Source organism: Dendrobates tinctorius, unplaced genomic scaffold, assembly GCF_039654945.1.
Source record: "Dendrobates tinctorius isolate UK_male_01 unplaced genomic scaffold, ASM3965494v1 ptg000144l, whole genome shotgun sequence".
Lineage (NCBI taxonomy): Eukaryota > Metazoa > Chordata > Amphibia > Anura > Dendrobatidae > Dendrobates > Dendrobates tinctorius.
Window position 1 is genome coordinate 1191587 of NW_027361811.1, and position 23916 is coordinate 1215502.

The 23916-nt window shown below is 41.3% G+C and overlaps 1 protein-coding gene across 2 annotated transcripts in view; it reads right to left on the minus strand.

Annotated features, from left to right (window-relative positions):
- Nucleotides 1–5994: 5994 nt before the first annotated feature.
- The window catches only part of ERCC6L2 (ERCC excision repair 6 like 2), a 243374-nt gene continuing 225452 nt past the window's right edge, over nt 5995–23916 (minus strand). Inside the window, exons 19-20 of one of the 2 annotated variants that reach the window (XM_073545955.1) lie at nt 12771–12897; nt 8801–8931 (exon numbers count right to left, since the gene is read on the minus strand). In XM_073545955.1, coding sequence (XP_073402056.1) covers nt 12783–12897 — 115 coding nt within the window. In that variant the 3' untranslated portion in view covers nt 8801–8931; nt 12771–12782. Of the gene's footprint in view, nt 8932–12770; nt 12898–23916 lie in introns of both variants that reach the window. The other variant, XM_073545954.1, reaches the window with a different exon arrangement.

Genomic DNA, 23916 nt, shown 5'->3' on the forward strand with positions numbered 1-23916 from the left:
CTTTATGCATCTATTAGCCCTCTGTGTCTGTACTGTTACACACTTAACATTATGGCTGGTCCATACAATCAGGGCAATTGTTACAACCCACCTTTCGTGTCAACCTTTTTCCTCATAGACTGTAAGCTTGCAAGCAGGGCCCTCATTCCTCTTGGTATCTGTTATGATCTATGTGATTATTGTTATGCTGTTATGTCTATCATCTGTACAAGTCCCCTCTGAAATGTAAAGTGCTGCGGAATATGTTGGCGCTATAGAAATAAAATTTTTTATTATTATTATATGAGCACTTCAGTCAATGACTATCCAAATTTTCAATAAGCCATTGCAGTTAAAGACCAACTATTTGGGCTTCTTTGGGTATGGAAAATGGAAGTTTAGACCACCTAGTATAACAGCTTCATAACAGTAAACACATACCAGCAGGGGACCATGGACCAAAGGCTCCATTACGAATTGAGGGCTCTTAAAGGTGAACAAGCAGATTTTTAAAAGCCCAGAAAAGCATAGTGGAAGACAGGAAAATGTTTGAACTGTTGTGATTGGGATATGTGTGAGCTAAGTATGGCTTCAGTTGTTATTTTAGAAAATAAGGTGTTTTGAAAATAATCTTTACCAACTTTAAGGACCACGCATTCTCTTTTTCTGTTGACGCAGCTGTGGGGAGTTAATCACCTTTTTCTATTACCCCATTTTTAAATTGTTTTCTACCATTTTCTTGACCAAGCAGTGTGGGAACTTTTTAATAGATGGTTTGAAACCTTGTAACCATCACTGACATTGTTTAGTGGTTCGTAAGACATAAGGGTGTGTGCACACGCTGCAGATTGATCCGCGCGGATTTTGCAAAATCCGCAGGTAAATACGCAGGTCAAAAGACCTGCGGTTTATCTGCGGATTAGCCTACGGTTTTGCCCTCCGGTTTATCACCTCTACAATGGAAGAGATGGTAAACCGCAGCGGAATCCCAGAAAGAATTGACATGTGAATTCTTTCTGCGGATTAGAAACGGCAGCAAATCCGCACGGAAAAATCCACACCGTCTGCACAGCGGTTTCCATTTCCCATAAGATATTATGGTACTGTACACCGCAGGAGAAACTGCTGCGGAACCGCAGCAGAATCTGCAGCGTGTGCACAAACCCTAATACTTTTTTTTATTGCAGTTTTTTTAGAAGTTCAAATGAACAAAAAAAAAAAATCCTAACTTTTTTTTTTTGTATGACATTCAACATGCTGGAAAATGAATGTCAGAACCTAACCATTTTAGCATACCAAGTGAATCTGTATAAATTCATAAACATTCTAAGCAAATACAATACCTATATTGACCCCCATTATAGTTCATATAACTATTAAAGTTTACCAGACATAAAACACGTTACACTTGTAGTACATAGAAAATAGCTTTCCTCCTTTAGTCATTGAGTAAATGGAAATGAATGACTCCTTAGTGATGAAGTCTTATTTTCATTATCAAGAATTAAGACTCTAAAAATAAAAATACTAATACTCCTGACATAACCATATAAAATAGGGAGTTAACTTAATGGTAGGAAGCAACCTCTATGAATCCGTCACTCACCATAATTGGTAATTTCCTTACCTTCCTCCTCATGATAAATGACCACTGCTTATAAGGAACGAGAACAAAATACAATATGGAGGATGATATATAAAGTGTTGGAAAATCGCAGAGAATTGAGTAATGATTTACCTGCTTTACGATTACAAGTGTCAAACAAAGAGAAAGTTGAATTCATAATAATAAATGAACATGGATTAGAACCTGTATCAGCAGCTTAATTTGTTATGATAATATACTTGTGATTTGTGCGTTCTGCTCATAATGTAACCGTGATATAAGTCCTGACACAATTAGCTGTGACCCTGTCTCCCATGCACCACTAAGCCCCCAAAAATTCCAGCCTCTCTGTGGTTTGGATCTGTCTGAGGCGGTTTAAAGTATGGTTTACTCCCAAGGTTGCTGGCTGGGAATGAATGCAGTAATTATACTTTTTCAGTCACCCAAGAAAAATATATATTTATTCTGCATGAAACCAAGACATGCTGATAAAACAGTATATGTCAATGAATATTCAAGACAGAAACAAACTGATTTACACCGGTTGCCATGCTGGGATTTAAAAAAGCTTTTGTTAACAGTCTAAAAATTCCGCTCTTGATACGACCTGTCTTATTGATAAACTATATATCTGGATCATCCTACCATTGATACTAGCTCCTAATAAATAGGCAATCCATGCATGTGTGAACAGCCGCGAGACATGTAGCCGCGGGGACAATTTTTCGAGAGCGCCGAAGAAACTCGGTTAGCACCCGCGCATGCTCATATAACATCTTATCCAGGTACGTTCGCTCATCACTAGTGATAAGGCTAAGTCTGATTGCTAATGGTCTGTTGGGACCCCCCCCACTGCACATTGGGAAGAAACTTAAAATGTGCAGTGGGTGATGCTTCTTTCTGCTCCGTGTAATGATGAAAAGGCCCATACAGGGGACAGCGAGTAGCAGGGGTGACTGGAGAGGTGAGTATTAGCTGCTATTTTTTCCCCTACATCTCACAATTAAGCTATGTTCACACGTTGCATTTTTGCTGCTTTTTTATGCAATTTCAAATCTGCCTTTTGCAGTACCAGCAAAAGCTATGAGATTTCACAAATATCAGGCACATGCCTGCCTTTTGTTTCCTGACTAAATTGGAAAACTGTTGCTTTTTTATGTAATGTCAAGCATGTCAATTTTTTTAGCGTTTTTTCAACAAAGCAATGAAAAACTGCAAAAACGCTGGGAAAAACGCAACCCTGAGTTTTTGCTGCATTTTTTAGCGAATAAAATTAACTTTATTAAGCATGTGCTGTAGACAAATGACACGTAATCTGCACCCCTCCAAAAAAAAACCCACAGCAGAAAAATGCAGCAAAAGCTAACCTAAAAAGCAGAAAAAACGCACCAAAACCTGCTTTTTGTAAGCAGCTTTTTTTACTGGTTTTGCCTGCGGAAAAAAATGAAGCAAAAACGCAACGTGTGAACATGGCTATATTATGCGCTGGCGAATAAAATGACTATGAATTGAATTTCTCGATAAAATCAAAATGATTTGGAAAATTGGAATCTCATCAGATCTGCTCAGCTCTATACAAAGATTGCACTTTCTAGAATGCAAGAAAAGAATGGTGACATATTGAGCCAGAAGAATTAGAATTATAGCTATGATACAAGCTGTAACTCTGGGTTACTTCAAGACGTCATATTATTTACGAGGTTAAAAGATCTATCACCAGTGTAGTAGGTCTTAGAACAATAAAAATGTTATGTGTTTTGTAGTACTTTGATGTGCCCTGACGGAGTAGTCAAACTTTGTGGGACTTTCAAATTAACCTGGAGGCTCAGTGGTTAGCACTGTAGCCTTGCAGTGCTGTGGTCCTGGATTCAAATCCCACCAAGGACAACATCTACAAGGAGTTTGTATGTTCTCCCCCTGTTTGCGTGGGTTTCCTCTGGATTTTACGGTTTCCTCCCACATTCCAAAGACATACTGATAGGGAATTTAGATAGTGAGCCCCATCGGGGGACAGTGCCAATAATGTCTGTAAACCGCTGTGGAATTAATAGCGCTATATAAATGAGTAAATTAAATAAGTGCATTGGAGGAGTTGTTAATACAGTTGGAGATGCTACCAAATAGGTATCCTTATAGTGCTCATCTAGATCAAAAACAGTCATGTCACTAGTGTAATTTATAAAAATCATTCTAACAGTGGAAACGCCCCAATTCTAACGCCAACCCTAACACAGCCCTAACGCTAATCCCAAATGTAACTGTAAACCCAACCCTAACAACAACCATAACCCTAACCCCAACACCACCATGGCTCCAACACAACCCTATTCCCAACCCCAACCCTAGATCCAACTCTAACCCTAGCCCCAACCCTAACATTAGCCCAACTCTAACCCCAGCCCCAATCCTAACTCTAACTGGAAAGAACGGAAAAAATATTTTTTTAAATTATTTTTTACCAACTAAGTGGGGTTTTATTTACTATTTATTTTATTTTGATGACTGTGATAGGGTCTATCACAGTGATCAAAATGAACCAATAGGAAATATCTATTGTTGCCGGGTACTGACTGGCAAATTACTACACATGCGCCGGCCATTTTCTGCCAGGAAGTCGTGGAGGGCAGGAGGAAGCAGGAGGGTATGGGGATGGCAAAGGAACCGGGGGGCTCAGGGGACCCCATTTCTCTCTCCCCTGGTACGCTAGATCATATCAGTGGAGAAATTAATGGGAAATCTGACTTTTTTTGCGATCGCCGTTATTTGGTGAATAACGATGATTACAAGACTGGGGACGGCAAAAACCAATGCGATTCATGTTCTCCAGGGTCTCAGTTACCCCCAGTAGATACCCGCTAGAGATTTTCTGACGCTGCAAGGCGCTATACCCTTATTTCTCACTGCTGTTAAAGAGCGGCGCTGAGGAATAAGTTCCCTGAACTGCCGTCGTTGAAATGCGTATCGGTGGTCGTTAAGGGGTTAAGAAAGAACATTAGGGCCATGTTCAGTATTTGGTCAGTATTTTACATCAGTATTTGTAAGCCAAAACCAGGAGTGGATAATAAATATAGAAGTGGTGACCTGTTTCTATTATACTTTTCCTCTGATTATTCCACTCCTGGTTTTGGCTTACAAATACTGATATAAAATACGGAACAAATACTGATAGTGTGACCGTAGCCTAAACATGTCTATCCTGTCCACATTAAAATGTATTCGGTACAGTATTCACTATTTTAAAAGAAATCTAGTCAATAACCTTTTAGATTGTATATACTGTGTATTACACCATTCCATACTAATAGAAACGACATTGGGTTATACAAATACTTCAATGTAAGATCACAAAATTCACTCCATCTTGGTAAGACACTGCATACGAAAGCTATTCCTAAGTGATTCAAGTTGAGACAATACTCTTTTCTTGATGTCTTGTAAATACAAGGTCTTAATACTTGAATTAAAGAGTGATATAGTTAATATATTCTACTTAATAGATACTTCTAGTAGCAGGTACCAGGCAATTAATGATTTTCTTCAAGCAGAAATTTTGCATTGCAATAGATTTATGTCATTTTTTCCAGATAGACAAAGTGAAGCTTGAGTAAATTTGCTATCCTTAACTTAAAATGTACATATCGGATTTAAGCTGATTTGATTCTGGGCTCTCATCCAGACCACAAGATCTAGCACCACTTCACATAGACAAATGCTGTAGGTCTCCCCTGTCCAAAGTTCAGACATGTCAGAACATCAGAAAGATTGGTGTGTTTTTACGAAACAGTTTCAACAGCAAATTATACAAATGCCTCCGCCTTGTATGAAGTTAACCCCACATTTAAACATCCTGTACCAAGCCCAATGACACCACGAGTAGGAGACTTAAACATAACTCTAGATCTGTGTGAACTATAGGTGGTTCAGTCTTTATGGCATCATAAACCGTCTGCCCGGCGTCTGTGGACCACAACGCCAAGTTAATAAGCACGTACTGAGAAATTATAGTCATATCCAAAACTCACTGTAACTACGACGCACAGCACCAAACAATACTGCAGTAAACTCACCGGATTTTCCTGCTAGAGCTCCACAAATTCTATACATTGACAACAGTTGTTACTCTATTATCATATATTTTTCCACTTATCTAGTCACAAATCATTGGTAATTATCAGAGAACCTTAGATTAGAAAAATCAAAAATTCTACAATGACAATATGCCTAAATAGGTGCTAAATTTTATGCTAATTAGTTTAATTATTTGACTTTTTAATTAGAAAGAAACAACGGAGTTAAGATAATAAACAATCGCTTATTATTGTGATGTTAAAAGCATAATTCCAAAAGTTGTTTTATTTACTTAGAAAATGTTAGCTGCTGAACTGTTAAAAATAATGAAACGCTACATGAAGAGTTGGTCATTTTTTAATAGATGATGGCAGTTTTTCACAAGGTACCTCTGTTCATGTGAAACATTTAAGATACAATTTTCAGCCATTATATACAGTTTTATGTTAATATTACAAAAGGAAATGTAAAAGAATCGGTTAAAGAGGTAGAAGCTCATTTAGCAAATAAATCTTTCGTTCTTGCTCTTCTATGCATAGTGGTCTGAGTACAGGACAAAATATGCTAGTCGCATGAGCTTATATGGGTTGTGTAGGCTTGTGATGAAAGTCTGCAGTCACTCTATGTGTGCACACGGTCAGTATTCGCCAGTGTTGCCGATGAAAGTGAGCTGTCACATGACCACACGTATTTGGTTTGCACACTTCCGGACACACTCCGACTAGACACACTTGCTAAATGCATTTCTATTGAGGATGAGCACATCTAGTCGGCATGTGACTGCAACCACACAGATGCGGTCACATGACTGTCCTCTCTCACCTTCAACACTGGAGAATCCTGACAGCGTGAATACTGAGTCACATAGAGTTACTGCAGACTTTCATCTCAAGCCTGGACAACACTTTTAACCCAGATAATGACATAATACCGAGGTACTGGTCCTAAATGGAACCTATTGGGAAATACATGCTTTCCTAACAATATCCAGCAATATAAATAAAAGTATGCTACAAAAGACAAAAAAAAAAATCTACAGACCATGAGCTAATCATCAAAATATTTATAACTGTCCAAAAATATTGAGGCAGCAGGTCTTAGCCAATAATTAGACTAAAATAGCCTCACAGGGATAACAAATAGTTGTAGTGTTTTATGGTCCGATTTTATGATAGCTTACCGGGGATGGCAGCGTAGATGGAGATGGGTCACAGGAGGCAGGGTCGCTTCTGCAGGAAGCTGGCGCCGGCAGATTGAGATTTGATCTCCTGAGATCTTAATCTGCACATACACCGCCTCTGGCGGCCATTTTAGCAATGAACACTGAGGGGAAATCAATGGGAAGTGCAGTGGACTACACTCACCGCTGACATTTTCTGAAAGTCCAGTGCAGCCTCACACCGCTGGGGCACCTCCTTCTCTTTCAGCCCGGGGCCTGCCGACGCCAGCCTCCTGCAGCAGGGACCCTGCCTTCTGTTACCCCCGCTGCACTGCAGCCACCCCACCCCACCCTACCTTTAATCTACATTCGGATTATAAGGTGCACCCCCATTTTCCTTCCTTCCATTCTTGATCAGAATTTGATCAGAGTGGCGTCAGTTTTTCTATTATGTGGAGAAAAAAAAAGTTTCTCCACCGTCTCCTATGTTACAGTTCAAGAAAATCTGACCGCACTTGGATATCATTTGAGTGCAGTCTGATTTTTTTACAGATCCATAGATATGCATTCACAATTTTGATCTGATGCTCGGATCAACATCGAACATGTCTAGGCAATTTTCCAAGAACTGTTAGATCCACAAAAAGTCAAGGACATGTGAATGGCCCCACAGAGTATCATCGGTATGAGTGCTATCCATGAAAACCATGGATAGCACTTGTACATGAGCACTGTATGTCTGTATGGGGCCTAAGAGATACAAGGGCTATAATGCATAACATAAGAAATGTGCCAATCGTGGCGAAAATTGCAGTATAGATACCACAATATGATCATTTGTTATCCATGTTAGGTGGTTTTTAGTCTTATCATAAACTAAGACCTGGTACTTCAATGTCTTTGGATAGAGATGATTGTTTTTAGATGTCTAGGCAACAAGATGCAGTCTACTACGTCTGAGTGTCCGTGTCCAGTTGACATATACGCCCAAAAGTAATGCACGTCAGAGCTCACGCTCGCTCTGCCAACACCATTATAGTCTATGGCCCCGTCGGCGCCTATGTTTGAATCCTGTTTTATGGGGAGTTCGGAAGCAAGCCCCGATAGCACCCACAAATGTGAAGAACAGCGCAATCTGAAAGCACCCCAACAGTTTCAATATAAAAAAATCTTAAGACATTCATTAATTTGAAACATAAAGTAAATCTGCACAAAAGCAATTTAATGAATAACTTTGAGATCTTGAAGTCAGTCTTGAGTATTTTCTTTCTTTTTCCATAAGAACTTTTCATTCTTTACCCACATTGAATCATTCCAACTTTCCTTTTTAGACGACACTGAAGGCAAAATTGAAGACTCACAAACTTTTTGAATTACAGACAAGTCAGTGAGCCTGTTGATACTTTCATCGTTTTGTTCACTAAGAATATCCCAGAAGTCTTTGGAGCGCTGTTTTGGTTTGGTTGTTGCAGGTTCACACTGCGAAGATGTTGGTGGCACACCCAAGCGATAATTACTCTGAGAGTTAAAAAGATCATCCAATATAGATGTATCACCAAGCAAGTCAGCAACAGTGTCTTTCCTCGCTTTCCCCGGCAGACTTTCTTGTTTTAACAAGTGGTCTTCTGTGACATAGTTGATTTCTTTGGAAAAACTTGTTCCAGGTTCTGTCATTTTCAGCTCAGTATATAGAAACTGTTTACGCTTGTGGTCATTACTACTCTTTTCCATAGTCATATTAAGAGACGGTTCGGTATTTCTGGTGTCTGTGAGATGATCCATTTTTGTGAAATAAATTTCATTTTTCCGTGCACAGTCATCACTATTATCTAAATTCCCAGAAGCGGGAATCATTTTACTTGTGTACTTTGGAGATGTATCTATACATTTCGTTCTTCTTTTCATTTTTTTTACATTAGTCCTAGATTTGCTTTCTTTCTTTTCATTTGCAGTTATTGGAACTTGATTTGGGTAAAGGTCTGACACCTCAGAATATCTTTTGGCATAAAATTCTCGAAGCATGTCTTGTCTCACATGCGATTCCACACTGACAAAATGACGAGCGAGCTCTTCTGCAGATGCCATCTTGAAGTGCACCACCATTTGCTCAAAATGCCTCCTACAAAATAAAAAAGTACAATATGTGACGGTTATGTCCTACTTTATGCAGAAAAAATTGAAACAGGTTGTATTATATGAACATATATACATATTAAACTAATTTATAATGAAGTTTAATAGAAAGACAGGAAGTTGCAATAAGGTAATCTAAAAGGGTTTTACAAGATGGGACTGAATAAATGATCCCTCTTCTTTAGTTAATGTTTTTAATACAGTCAGTCCTTGCCAAAAGCGATGGCACCCTTGAAATTGCACCCGAAAATGACATATTTCTCCTAGAAAATGATTGAAATTACACGTTTTGTTATACAAGTTTATTTAGCTTTTGTGTATTTGAACAACACACAAAAAATTAAAGGCAAATTGGACATAATTTCACACTAAACCCAAAAAATGGGCAGGACAAAATTGTTGACACCTTTCCAAAATTGTGGGTAAAGAACTCTGTTTCAAGCATGTGATGCTATTTCAAACTCACTTGTGGCAAGTAACAAGTGTGGGCAATATAAAAATCACACCTCAAACCATATAAAAAGTGGAGAAGTTGTCTCAATCTTTGCATTGTGTGTCTGTGTGTGCCACAGAAAGAAGAGAACAGAAAGAAGAGAACTGTTTGAGGACTTCAGAACCAAAATTGTTGAAAAATCAACAACAATCGCAAGGTTACAAGTCCACCTCCAGATCTCTTAATGTTTATTTGTCCACAATGCATAAGATAACCAAGAAGTTTTCAGTTTACAATGCAGGAGAGTTTGGATGATGGATAAGTAGCCCTAATTAAGTTCCAAAAAAATTCAAGCTGTCATGCAGGCTCAGGGTGCATCAGTGTCAGCACAAACTATCCGTGTCGACATCTGAATGAAATTAAACGCTATGGTAGGAGACCCTGGAATAGCCAAATTTCACGAAGAAAGATATAGGTCAAAGAAAGAGGATCACCATACAACATGGAAATCGCATAGAAAACATTTTTATTTTTATTGAACATGAAAAAACACCTTTTTTTAAAAACATTAAAATAGTCACTATTGTGACATGTATTGACTATACATAGGCATATAATAAGGTCTGTAACCCAGGAGACATAAATGCAAGCACCTTTATCAAAGCACAAATAAGCAGCTTTGTGCTTTGATAAAGGTGCTTGCATTTAGGTTTCCTGGGTTATAGACCTTATTATATGCCTATGTATAGTCAATACATGTCACAATAGTGACTATTTTAATGTTTTTAAAAGACGTTTGTGTGTTTTTTGGTGTTCAATAAAAATAAAAATATTTTCTATGCGATTTCTATGTTGTATGGTGATCCCCTTTCTTTGACCTATATCTTTCTTCTTGAAATTTGGCAGTTACTATTATTATAGGTCAGGGTTGGATCCCATGGTTATTCGCCTGTGGTGTCCCCTCAATTCTTTATTATTAGACCCTGGAATAGCCCACTGCCGAAAAAAGAGACATGAAAAAGCTGACTGCAATTTAACAAAATGTGAGTAAGCCAAAATCCTTAATGTGGACAGATGAGACCACGACAGAGCACATCATTCTACTGTTTACCAAAAATGGAATGAGGGCTACAAAGAACACAGTACCTACTGTCAAAAATGGTGGAGTGGGGGTTTAAAGATGTTTTGGGGTTCTTTTGCTGCCTCTGGCAGCGGTTGCCTTGACTGTGTGCAAGGCATCATGAAATCTGAAAATTACCAAAGGATTTTAGGTTGCAATGTAATGCCCAGTGTCAGAAAACTGGGTTTGCCTCCTAGGTCATGGTTCCAGCAAGACGATGACCCCAAATATACTTCAAGAAGCACCCAAAAATTGATGGAAACAAAGTGTGGAGAGTTCTGAAGTGGCCAGCAATGAGAGCGGATCTAAATCCCACCTGGGGAGAGATCTTGAAATTGCTGTTGGGAGAAGGCACCCTTCAAATATGAAAGACCTGGAAAAGTTGCAAAAGAAGAGTGGTCCAAAATTCCAGTTGAGAGTTATAAGAAGCTGATGGTTATTGGACACGATTGATTGCAGTTGTTTATTTTAAATGGTTGTACAGCCAAATATTACCTTATTTTGCGGACTATAAGGCTGGTTTCACATTTGCGTTTTTTAGCGCTGGAAAAAAACGCATATGTGCGCATGCGTTTTTTCCCCTATATTTAACATGGGTGCGCATACCTGCGCGCTTGTAAGCGCATGTATGCGATTTTCATGCGCTGCGTTTTTTTGGGGTGTGCGTTTGTATTTTCCAGACGCAGCATGTTGCATTTTTTGGCCCTGCAAAAAAGCGCATGCGCACATATGCGCACGTTTTGCGCTAAAAATGGCCATTATAGCCTATGGATGCGCATATGTGCGCACTGGCATGCTCATGTATGCGTTTTTTTGCATATGCGTTTTTTTTTTTTAACCATGGAATTTAGGGGTTTGGGTTAGACTTAGGGTTAGTTAAGGGGGTTTAGGGTTAGGGTTAGGGTCAGGGTTAGGGTTTGGGTCAGGGTTAGGGTTAAGTATGGTTTGGTTAAGGGTTAGGGTCAGGGTTAGGGTTAGGGTTAGTTAGGGTTTGGGTTAAGTATGATTTGGTTAAGGGTTAGGGTCAGGGTTAGGGTTAGTTAGGGTTTGGGTTAGGGTTAAGTATGATTTGGTTAAGGGTTAGGGTCAGGGTTAGGGTTAGGGTCAGGGTTAGGGTTAGTTAGGGTTTAGGGTTTGGGTTAGGGTTAAGTATGATTTGGTTAAGGGTTAGGGTCAGGGTTAGGGTCAGGGTTAGGGTTAGTTAGGGTTTAGGGTTTGGGTTAGGGTTAAGTATGATTTGGTTAAGGGTTAGGGTCAGGGTTAGGGTTAGGGTCAGGGTTAGTTAGGGTTTAGGGTTTGGGTTAGGGTTAAGTATGATTTGGTTAAGGGTTAGGGTCAGGGTCAGGGTTAGGGTTAGGGTCAGGGTTAGGGTTAGTAAAGTCATGGTTTGGGTTAGTGTGAGGGGCCACCTAATGTTGGAAAAAAACGCAAACGCGGTAAAAACGCACTAAAAACGCATACAAACGCATAAAAACGCTGCGTTTTTTTCATGCATGCTCATAAAAATGCTTGAAAAAAACGCAGCAGTTGTATGCTTTTGTATGCGTTTTTTCAATGCGTTTTTTTGCGGGAAAAACGCGCTGCAAAAAAAAGCAAGTGTGAAACTAGCCTAAGACCCACTTTTGTCCCCAAATTTTTTGGAGCAAAGTGGAGATAATCCAGAAGTACCTTATAGTTCGGCTGTGGCGACGGGGAGGAGCAGGTTACAAGAGGCAGGAGGTGGTGGCGAATATGTGGGCCCATTATTAAGGGAAACTAAAACTCACTGCTCCCCACAACCATAGTGTGACGACTCCTGGAGTGGACCCTCTGGGTCGTGGCACCAACCCTCCCAGGGTGAGCTGACCTAGTGAAGACCACCCCCTATACAGGGAGTGTCAGTGGCAAGTCCCAGGGGGTGAGGTACCACGACTGCTGGCACCAGGTGGCCAGCTCACAGGACACACGAGTGGGTGAGTGTGTCTGCAGCGGTGGCGTAGCTACTGTTTGTGGCACCCGGGGCGGTCGAAAAATTTGCCGCCCCTTTGGTCGTTGATAATCCGGAAGCATCTGAAGAGCCCACACTACACTCAAAGATCTAATTTTTAGTCTGCTACTAACTCTGCTGTTATTATTTCTATCTAGACTTTCATCTTGCAGTTCTCTCTATATATGTATGTATTAGCTTGATGATGCTGGATGAAGACCTAATGGCTTTTTTAATAATAATTTTTAATAATGTGACAGACCTTACATATTGGATTATATAGAGCCCTGTTTTTTTATTACATACCGTCCTGTCTTGTTAGCTGTATAATGCAATGATGGCTGATGGAGCATGGGAAAGCTTCCTTTCTAATGGAGGAGCTGATGGACTGGTAGTTTGGTCACCGGCTCCTCGATCAGCAGTCATTTTATATCTAAAAAGAGAGGGGACTATGTAATAAAAGAGGGCGCTGTAAATAACAAAATTAACAAGAATACACTATGTAAGAGACAACACTGTACATAACAGCAGAGGAAGCTATATAATAAGGGACAGCACCATATATAACTAGAGAGGATGGTACGTAATAAGGGATGGTATTATACATAATAAAAGAGGAAACTAAGTAACTAAGGATGGTGTTATACAGAATTAGTGAGTACACTATATACTAAGGGACTGTGTTAGACATAGTGAGTACACTATATACTAAGGGACTGTGTTAGACATAATAAACGATAATGTCTTCCTCCACCTCACCCTGTTCCTAAGGCCATTATAAGTCCCCCTTCCTCCCATCCCAATCCCCCACACCCCTCATTGTCCTCCTCCCCTCGCATCCCATTACTGTCCTCTCCCCCATCCCATCATTGCCCTCTTCACCACCTCCATCATTTTCTTCTCCCCCACCACTTTCTTTGCTTTCTCCTCCACCACCCCCATTTATTGCCCTTTCCACCACCACCACTGCATTCTCCCCACCATCATTTATTTTTCCCCCACCACCCCATCATTGCCCTCCCCATCACTTCCATCACTGCCTTCTCCCCATCACCCCCACCCTTGCCTTCTCCCCATCATTGCCTTCTCCTTCACCCCATCACTGCCTTCTCCCCATCACTCCCATCATTGCCTGCTCCATCACTCCCATCATTGTCTGCTCTATCATCCCCATCATTGCCTGCTCCATCACTCCCATCATTGCCTTCTCTGCATCACCCCCATCATGGCCTTCTCCCATCAACCCAGGCATTATGGCCTTCTCTCCCCATCATGGTCTTCTCATGTCCCCATCTCCTCCAGGGCCAGGCTAACCTACACACACACACACAGATACACACAAAGACATACACATAGACATACACACACACATACACACATACATACACACACAGACATACATACACACAGACACCACCTCTCTCCTCTCACCTGTCCGTAGCATCGCCCGCGCTTCCTCGCTCACACAGCAGTGGCAGCTGAATGATGACGTCATTCAGCGGCGCTCCTCTGTGTCAAACAGGAAGCGCAGCCTCCGGGCAGGAAGCAGGACGGGTCCTTGCAGCTCCGCTCCTGCTATTCCCGCTTGCAGGCAGCGGAGCTGCTGTGATTGCTCCCTGCCCGCCGCTGCACTGCACTGTGCCTCACTGCCTCCGCTCTTCTCCCACAGGGTGAAATTGCTGCTGCGCTGCCCCCACACATGTGCCGCCTGGGGCGGATCGCCAGCCCGCCCCCCCACGCTACGCCACTGGTCTGCAGGAACGTGTAAAGCGTGGACACGGGAACACGTGGTATACAGAGACTTCGTACATCCGGGTGTGAGTGAAGCAGGATGCGTGCAAGGAGCACGTCAGAGGACTGCGTCGGGCAGCAGGTGTGCCAGGAGGTGTAACAGAGTACAGGAGCAGGGTGTGTGCCAGAGGGCACAACTGAGCATAAGACAGAGTGCAGGATTGGAATGTGTGCCAGGAGGCACAACTGAGTAAGAGACAGAGTACAGGATTGGAACGTGTGCCAGGTGGCACAACTGAGTAAGAGACAGAGTACAGGATCAGAGCATGTGCCAGGAGGCACAACTGAGCATGAGACAAGGCACAGGGTCCGAGTGTGTGCCAGGAGGCACAACTGAGTATAAGACAGAGCACAGGATCAGAGTGTGTGCCAGGAGGCACAACTAAGTACAAGACAGAGCAGAGGGTCAGAGCGTGTGCCAGGAGGCACAACAGAGTACAAGGCAGAGTGCAGGTTCAGAGCGTCTGCCAAGAGGCACAACAGAGTGCAAGGCAGGGGACCCGAATACAGCGCACAGCCAGGCAGGGACACGGCAGACCAAGCCAGGAAGCACAACAATAATCAGGCACCTCCCCTAGGAAGAGGCAGCCTGATATAGCACATGATCACGAGAGCCTCCGGGTCAAGTCCTCCCGTACCATAGAGAGGACTGACCTGGAGACCGAACTGAGAAAAGCGCGCAAGCGCAGACATAACATGAAGGAGACAGGGACCTAGGTACGAGAGGTGCGCGTGTACCCCCGTCGGGACCCCCGGAGTGACCGCGGCTCCGGAAGAGATGACGTCGGGGCCGAGGTCCCGCCCCCAGGTGAGCGTGGCGTGACACATAGTCCCATCCACCTCTTGGCGCCAACTTCAGTGCATAGAGGTGGGAGGGACGGTGAGCTAATATTCATTCTCTTTAATAGCAGGCACCTGTGTTAGCTGCAGCCGCCGGCTCCTGAAGTGGCTGGGCAATCACATGTCCGCTATTAAGGAAAATGGATATTCACTGCTCCCTACGCCCATAGTCCCTACCTCCTCTATGCAGCGAAACTGATGACGAGAGCTGGGTGGGACTATGGGAGTGGAGAGAAGTGAATTTTCATTCTCTTTAATAGTGGGCACACCTGGTATCTGCAGTCGCCGGCTTCTTGATGCGGCTGGGCGATCAATGTGTGTCCTCTATTAAGAGAAATGAATACTCACTGCTGTCCACTCCCATAGTCCCGGGTGTGCAGCGTAGGGAATCGCGGCAGCTGATGTCGGAGTGTGGGGGCGCATGACATAATGCGCTGCTTACATGCTGAAGTCAGCTGCTGCCATCAGAACATTATGCCACACTGCGAGAGAGCAGAGTGAAGGTGTGTAGAATTGTTTATTTTTTTTATGTGTGCGGAGTGATGGGGGCCATGTATACCAGGAAAGGGGGCAATGGGAATATGGATGGGGTGCCATGTGTACCTGGATGGGGGGGTCATATATACTAGGATGGTTGGAAATGTATACCTGGATGGGGGAAATGTATACCAGAATGGTTATCATATGTACCTGGATGGGGATATACAGTATATATAAGGATGGGGGGGACAATATATACCAGGATGGGTGTCATATATACCAGAATGGGGGACATAAGTACAGAATTGGGGGACATTACCTCTATAACAGTGTCAGAAGCAGATTCTCACTCCTCATAACAGTGAGTCATGACCACAATTTTTGCGTCAATGTTTTTTCTATTTTCCTCCTATAAAACCTAGATGTGTCTTATGGTCCGAAGCGATTTATAGTCCAAAAAATACGGTAAGTTGAAGGTGCCAACATTATTTTTCCAGTCCATTTTCGAGTTTTGTGTGAAATTATGTTCAATTTGCCTTTTTGTCTGTTTTTTTTGTGTTGTTCCAATACACAAAATAAATAAACATGTGTATAACAAAACATGTGTAATTGCAATTATTTTCTTGGAAAAATATTTAATTTTCTGAAACAATTTTAAGGGTGCCAAAAATTTGGCCGTGACTGTAAGATTTTCATTTCATGCAATAGGCTTCTAAAAACTGAATCTATAAGACAAGTCGTGAACTTTTACTTATGATGTGGTGTTTTACGAATGTATGGTATTTTTTGTACTTCAAGTATTTTTTGATCCCAATTAACCTTTCCACACTTGGGACATACTTACAGCCATCATGGTTAACTATTTGTGTACATGAACTGCCCTGTGTCCATCACAAATCAAGATTGTCAAAGTGAAAAGAAAACATACTGGTGTGTGACTGTTTCCTGAGCAGTGGCAGATCTCTGCAGACCATACTAGTCTAATAAAATGTGTGGTGGCCATGTAAGTAAAACAGAAGAACACATGAAAACATTTTATGAACAAAACATCTGTCAACAAATATAATCTAAGCTTCATTTAAATACATTTGTAAACTTTTTGCTAGACTTTGTTGTGATGTATGCCTTATTTTTCTCATAAGTTGTAATTACTCAAAATGTCTCTCAATGTTAATCAAGACCATATTTTTCTTGTGACATGCAAACTGTTTCCTGAACACATATGTGCAAAGTTTTGATTACGTTTAGTGTGGGAACGGACACTGTTGACTAAGCGACATCAAACTTCTTTATTTTTCTCTCCTTTTCATTTTTCTAAGTTCCACTAAAGTCCACAGCAAAGCATTCCAGGCAGGATCTTACGCAGACATACTGTAGATCCATACTCATTTCATGACCGGAATGCGTTTGTACACATGCGATTGATTGTAAGCACAACCTTACCCTCATCACTATGGAAATGCAGGCAGTCGCACCAAGATTTATTTCGCCCATTTTCATACAAAAACTAACAGAAGAACAGTTTTTAGCTGAGATTTATAGTCAATTTAATTTTGAGTCACTCATTTTTAGTGTCGGGGAAGAAAGCAGCAAACCTATAGTACGCATTGGAAAACTCAACAACACAATAATATGAAAACTAAATTTGTACACTTTTTACATTTCTGCACACTACTGCCACTCAGAGTGTTGTCCAGGCTTCGGACTACCTATACTCAGGAAACGTTATCAATATTAATTCAATGGACATCCAGTATCCCTAACGATCAGCTGTTTTCAGCGATGTTGGCTTGATGTAAACAGTGAAGTACGCTGGGACTGCACAGTTCCCGATTAGCTGTTGTTGAGAACTGCAGATTAGCCCATACTGAAGTATATAGGAGCTGGGTTGCATCTCTTGGCAATAGCCACTACACAACGGAGATGTACTATTCACTGTGGACGTTCATTCGCGGCTGGAGCTGAAACAGCTTATCAGTGGGAGATCCAAGTGTTGGGCCAATCTCATTAGCATCCTAGGCCTAATGCCGGGGTCACACAACCACAGGGTATCACATGTGAGAGACCTGGATCAATTATGTTAATGACACGCCAATCAAACTCATCATAATTTGATCAGAGTGTCAACTTAAGCCCCATCACACACAGCGATCTCACAAGTTGCGACGCAACAGCGATCTCACCAGCGAGATCGCTGTGTGTGACAGTTATCAGCGACCAGCCCCCCTGCCGGGTATCGCTGATCATGCTCGAATGCCATGGACTTTTTTGGATCGTTGGTCTCCCGCTGGCCAGCACGCATCGCTGCGTGTGGCAGCCGGGAGAGCAGCGATCAGCGAGCTCCCAGCTCGTTACCAAGGTAAACATCGGGTTTCTAAGCGCCGCGCGGCACTTAGAAACCCTCTGTGTACCTTGGATACCAGCGCGCTGGTGCAGGGAGCTGGTAACCAGGGTAAACGAGGGTTTCTAAGTGCCGCGCGGCACTTAGAAACCTGATGTTTACCTTGGTTACCAGCTCCCTGCACCAGCACGCTGGTATCTAAGGTACACAGCGACGCGAGCGCTCGTCGTCGCTGGTGCTGATCGGTGGTAAAGCTGCCTGTTTGGCAGCTCACCAGCGATCATGTAGCGACACCAGCGATCCTGACAAGTTCATATAGTTGTCGGGATCGCTGGTGAGTCGCTATGTGTGACGGGGCCCTTAGTGTGATCCGATTCTCTCGGACAAGAGAATTACAGCATGGGCGAAGAGAATATGAAGAACACAATTTCTTCATCTTTTCACTCTGTAAGTCCAGGGAAATCGGATATTATTAGAGCGCAGTCTGATGATTTCCACGCACCCATAAAGTTGTATGAGTGCGTGTCATCTGATTTGCACTGCAAATCGCAACATGTTGTTATATTTTCTCATGCTGAATTGGTTATGAATTGGTATGAGAAAAAAAAAGCTGACCACCAGTGCCGCATAAATAACATTAGTTCGAGTATTATCCGATAAAACATCAGGTAGCACTTATTTTATAAAACTGGAGAGTAAAGTTGGGGTGACATCGCAAAATTGAAACACAAAAAAAATAAAAAATACCGGATGAAAATAGGTTTCATCTGAAACGTCAGACCCTGGTATAGAAAAAGTTACCGTCATTTAAGCCATTGTGAAGGTTAATGATGATACGGGATATGTCAATAACTTAGGCAAGTTTTAACTTACGTTAGCTGAAATTAGACCAATTATGATCCATGTGGGTCAAAGTTTCTTAACAAAGCTTAAAATAGTATTACTGCTAATAAATTAATTCTACAGGAAAGCAAAGAAGCTGCCGTGCTATCAAAACAGTGGACTGCCCATATGGTCACTGGGCCAACGATATTTAATTGCTAAAAGACACTGAATAAATCAGTGTCCACCAATTAGAATATGAATGAACTACTTATTACCATGGACTAAATATCTCTGAAGATTGTTGGTTAACTACTTCTGACCGCCCATAAACTTTAAATGTCCAGGCGATCTTCACTTCACTCTTCACTGATGTTCTAAAATTTTAATGCAGAGTAAGCAGCTTGCAGGAGACTATGCAGCTGTGGGGGCAGGGAGCTGGCTGTCATACATAGCCGAACTTCGCATAGAGAAGGCAAGTAGGGTTTATTATTATCTCTGCCTTTCAAATTCAGTGCTGTGTGCACAGTATAGAAAGTACAGCCATTTCTCCCTAGCCTGGACCCAGCAATCAAGTGATCGCTAGGTGAAAGAAGTAGGCAGGAGCTGCAGGGCTTTAAGAGACTCAGTCAACTATGCTATGCAGAAATTCCACTGTAGTTGGGGCTAATATACCAGCCCCAGTTACAGGGAAAATCAGAAATAAAAATAATGCATTAATATATTAAAATAAATAAAAGCAAGGTGAAAAACAAAATAAAACTAAAATAAAAAAGACACAAATTCCAAATCACTACTTTGCAAAAATCCCTGTGTATAATATGCAAAAATAATTTTGATGGAAAGGAGAATATAATTTAAAACGCTTTTTTTTTAGCAGCCTTTTGTGGTTCTACAAAAAGAACAAATAAGAAAAATAGGCGCAAATTTCTATTTTTTCAACATTTTTATATCAGCAATAAAAAGGGTATACAAATAACATAGGAACTAAGCCACATATATTGCGAAAAAAAGATAAATGTTATTTTATATACGAATAAGAAAATTATTTAACGCTGTTAAAAAACTAAAAATGATCCAGAGCAGGAATGGGGCAAAATGGCATTAAAGTTGGTTAAGTTATACAGTATAATATTAGTGTTCATGGGGAATAGTAATTAAGTGTCATTATATTATGTGTCATTACATTTTCTTTCAGTGCTATGGTGCCTTGAAAAAGTATTTACACCTCGTGAGCTTTTCCGCATTTTTTTCACATTACAGCAATAAACTTAAAATGTATTATACTGGGATTTTATGTGATACACCAACACAAAGTAGCAATTATTTGAGCTGTGTTAAGGAAATGATACATGCTTTTCTAAATATTCTAAAAATATAAATTCATAAATTGTGATGTGCGTTTGTATTCAGCCCCCATGAGTCAATACTTTGTAGGACCACCTTTTTCCTGCAATTACTGTGAAAAGTCTTTTGGGGTCTGTCTCTACCAGCTTTACATATCTAGAAGCTGAAATTATTGCCCATTCTTCTTGCAGACTAGCTCAGTGAGATTGGATGGAGAAGTCTGTGAACAGCAATTTTCAAATCTTACCACAGATTCTCTATGTGATTTAGGTCTGGACTTTAACTGGACCATTCAAGTACATGAATATTGCTTTTATAAAATATTCCATTGTAGCTCTGGCAGTATGTTTAGGGTTGTTATCCTGCTGGAAGGTGATCCTATGCCTCAGTTTCAAATCTTTTGCAGTCTCTAACAGGTTTTCCTCCAGGCGCCATCCATCTTCCTATCAACTCTCACCAGCTTCCCTGTCCCTGCTGAAGAAAGCATCCCCACAGCATGAAGCTACCATTAGTGGCGGTTTCATGGTGGGGATGCTGATTTCAGGGTGACGTGTAGTGTTAAGTTTTCCACAACCAATAGTGTTTTGTGTTTAGCCCAAAAAGTTTTACTTTGGTCTCATCTGACCAGAGCACCTTCTTCAACAAGCTAGCTGTGCCTCCTACATGGCTTTTTTGCAAACTGCAAATGTAACTTCTCATTGCTTGTTTTTTTTTAAAAATTCCCACTCTTCCATAAACACCAGATTTGTGGAGTATATGACTAAGGAATCTTACCCATCAGTGCTAATAAAATCAGTCCGATGTTGTTCCTGAAAAGTCAGACAAGTGTCCTTCAAGAGTCTTGCGATTTTTCTCACCTGGCATCTGTATGACATGTGTATGCAATTCTTATTGTGAGACAGTGACCAATGTCACATGTCATTGTGTGTTCTCCCCAGAATGCGCACGCAGGAGTACTGAGATCATGAGAGTGCATTGCAATCACAGCCGTAGCTGTGATTGCAATGCAAGGTAAAAGCAAGCGTGGGTCTTGGACATGCTAGCTGTCCAAGGCAGATTTAGGGAAAACCTGCTCTGGCCTTTTGTGTTTTGAAACAGACTACACATGGTAGTGGTGCAGTCCGTTTCTTTCCCGCCCCAGGTTATCCATGTGGCTGAAGGCCACAGATTCCAGTTAAGAGCCCTGCAGTAAAGGGTTTGGGTGTGTGAGGTTCAATGTGAGTTTGGTCTAGCAAGAATGCAGAGCAGGAGGCTCTGCAGAGCTCCACCTGTGTGAGGCAACACAGGCAAGTGGAGCCAAACAGCCAAAGGAGCTGAAAGGTCTGGCAACCACAGCATACACAGTGGGGCAGTCACCCATGGCAACCGGTCTCGTAGACAGACTGTCCTGTGCCCGGCTGTAAACCAGAGGTGGACTGGCGTGTTTATTGGCTGCAATCTGGAGGATATCGTGTGCTGTGTATTGCTGTGAGTTGGACATTAAAACCCATTTTGTTTTGAACTTTTCTGGGTCACTGCCTCATCACTGCTCAGAGTGGATACCCTACACTACAGAATGCAATGCAATTTTAACATTAGCCTTTACATAGAGTAATTCTCTATGTCATTTAAAGATAGTTTTCTAACAAAATATTCTTCAATACATAGATAGGTAGAAATATGTGAGTGAGATATATAATCATTGCTTTGCGTGTGTAGCTTACTGTACATGTATTTAAGTCATAAATAAATAACGTTAAAAAATAAATTGCATGGGGTCCCGCAAAATTTTAATAACCAGCTGAGGGAAAACTGACAGCTGGGGGATGATGTTTATTTCCTGGGAAAGGGGCAATAAACAAGGTGCTTCCCAGGCTATTAATATTAGCTCACAGCTGTATAATTAGCCTTTACTGGTAATTAAAATGGGGACCCCCCATGACGCGTGGCCCACCCTATAATTAATAATCAGCAAAGCCTAGGCAGACAGCTGCAGGCTGATAATAGGCTAGAAAGGGGCAGGGATATTGGCCTCCCAGACTAAAAACATCAGATTAGCGCATCCATAAAATGCACTAGTTCTGGCGCTTAGCCTCCGCTCTTCCCAAATGCCATGGTGCGGTAGCAAGTGGGGTAATAGTATTGGAGTCGATTTCAGCTTTGTATTGTAGCTGTATCGAGCCCAGAGGTTTGTAAAGGAGAGGCGTCTTTGTGAAGAATACTTGATTCTCATAATACTTTTTTATTAAATTATATGTCCATTGTTTATTGTTTAATTAAATTAAATATAAGTTCTAATTTGGGCTCCATTCATAAGGCAATATTTTCGGTCAGTGCCAAAATCAAGACTGACTCCAACAAAGAGGTGGAAAATTATAGTCTTTCTTTTTGCAGGTTCCACTCCTGATGTTGGCTTACTAATACTGATGAAATAGTAACTGAAAAATGAAATGCTAATTGAGCCTTAGTAAATTGAATAGATTAGTAAAATTTTAACGTCTATATATAAAAATGAAGTTCTGTTGTCCTTTATTATGCACAGCCAAACTACTAGACCACTGATGTCAAACTCAGGGTATGGGCCAAATCTGTAATTACATTTGGCCCATGAGACATTACCAAATGTCCACTAGAGCTAGACTGCAAGTAGATAGCGCATGAACTGCTAATACTACAAATTTCATGTTTCCAGTCTGGCACGATCCCTGGTTACTACAAGGCTATTAAAAGCACACCCTCACCAGTTATGACTCACTTCCTAACCAACATTCACCTGAGCCAGAAGTTCCCTCCTCTTCTGCCTACATCCATGCACTCCTCCATACATCTCAGCGTTCATAGATCCTACTAGCCTCTATCTCCTGCACAAGCTGGGCACAGATTTGCTATTGAGCCGATGCGCTCAAGCCATGACTTATTTTATTGCGATATGGGTCTTGTATTCTCCATTTTGTTTTTTGTACATGGTTAACCTTTCTCTATGTATTGAGATTTTACCCTTTTTGTTCACTCCCTACAATCTTGACCCTGCGAATATTTTTGTTTCAGTGTCGTTTATGTACTTTTGATGTTCTCTACTTCCATATATTTCCTTCTATTTGAGAGTCACCAAACCCTTTGAATTAACCCACATACTGCTATCTACCATCCCTACAACCTTAACTTCTCCTGCAGTATTGGGGTTCTCCCTAACCTAGGCATATTAAACCAATCCAATTTTTCCCCCTCCTCACCCCCATTTTTTCTTCTGCGATTAATTTCATAATGTTTTGTGCAAGTTTTCAATTTTGGCCAACTGTGTATTTGAGTTTGACAACCCTGGACTAGACCAATCGGCACCAAATTTGGCACATAGATAAATCAGGTTCTTGCCAAAGTTTCAGCTCTCTAGTGTCTTCCATTCTTCTGATAGTCACTAAAAAATGGAATAATGAAAGCAATTATTTGAAGAAAAGCGACTGAACCAATCTGCCCCATATTTGCCACAGAGGTAAATCAGACACTGCAGAAAGTTTTACAATAAGTTTCAGGTCTCTCAGTCGTACCAATCTCAAGACATTTAGGGAAAAAACACAACACAAACACAAATATTAATTTCCAGCCAGACGACTGAAGCAATTTGCCCTGAATTTGACATGAAGGTAAAAACAAGAACTTTGGAAAGTTTTAAAAAATGTTTCAGTTCTTCACTTTGTAAAGTTTTAGACAGTTTTAGCTCTCTAGGACCTACCATTTTCAAGAAACACACCAAAGAAATAAGCATGCAAATATTTGCAGCAAAAGGACTGGACCAATCTGCCCCAAGCTTTTCATATAGGTAAATTACAGAAGGTTTTGCACTGGGATCTCTCT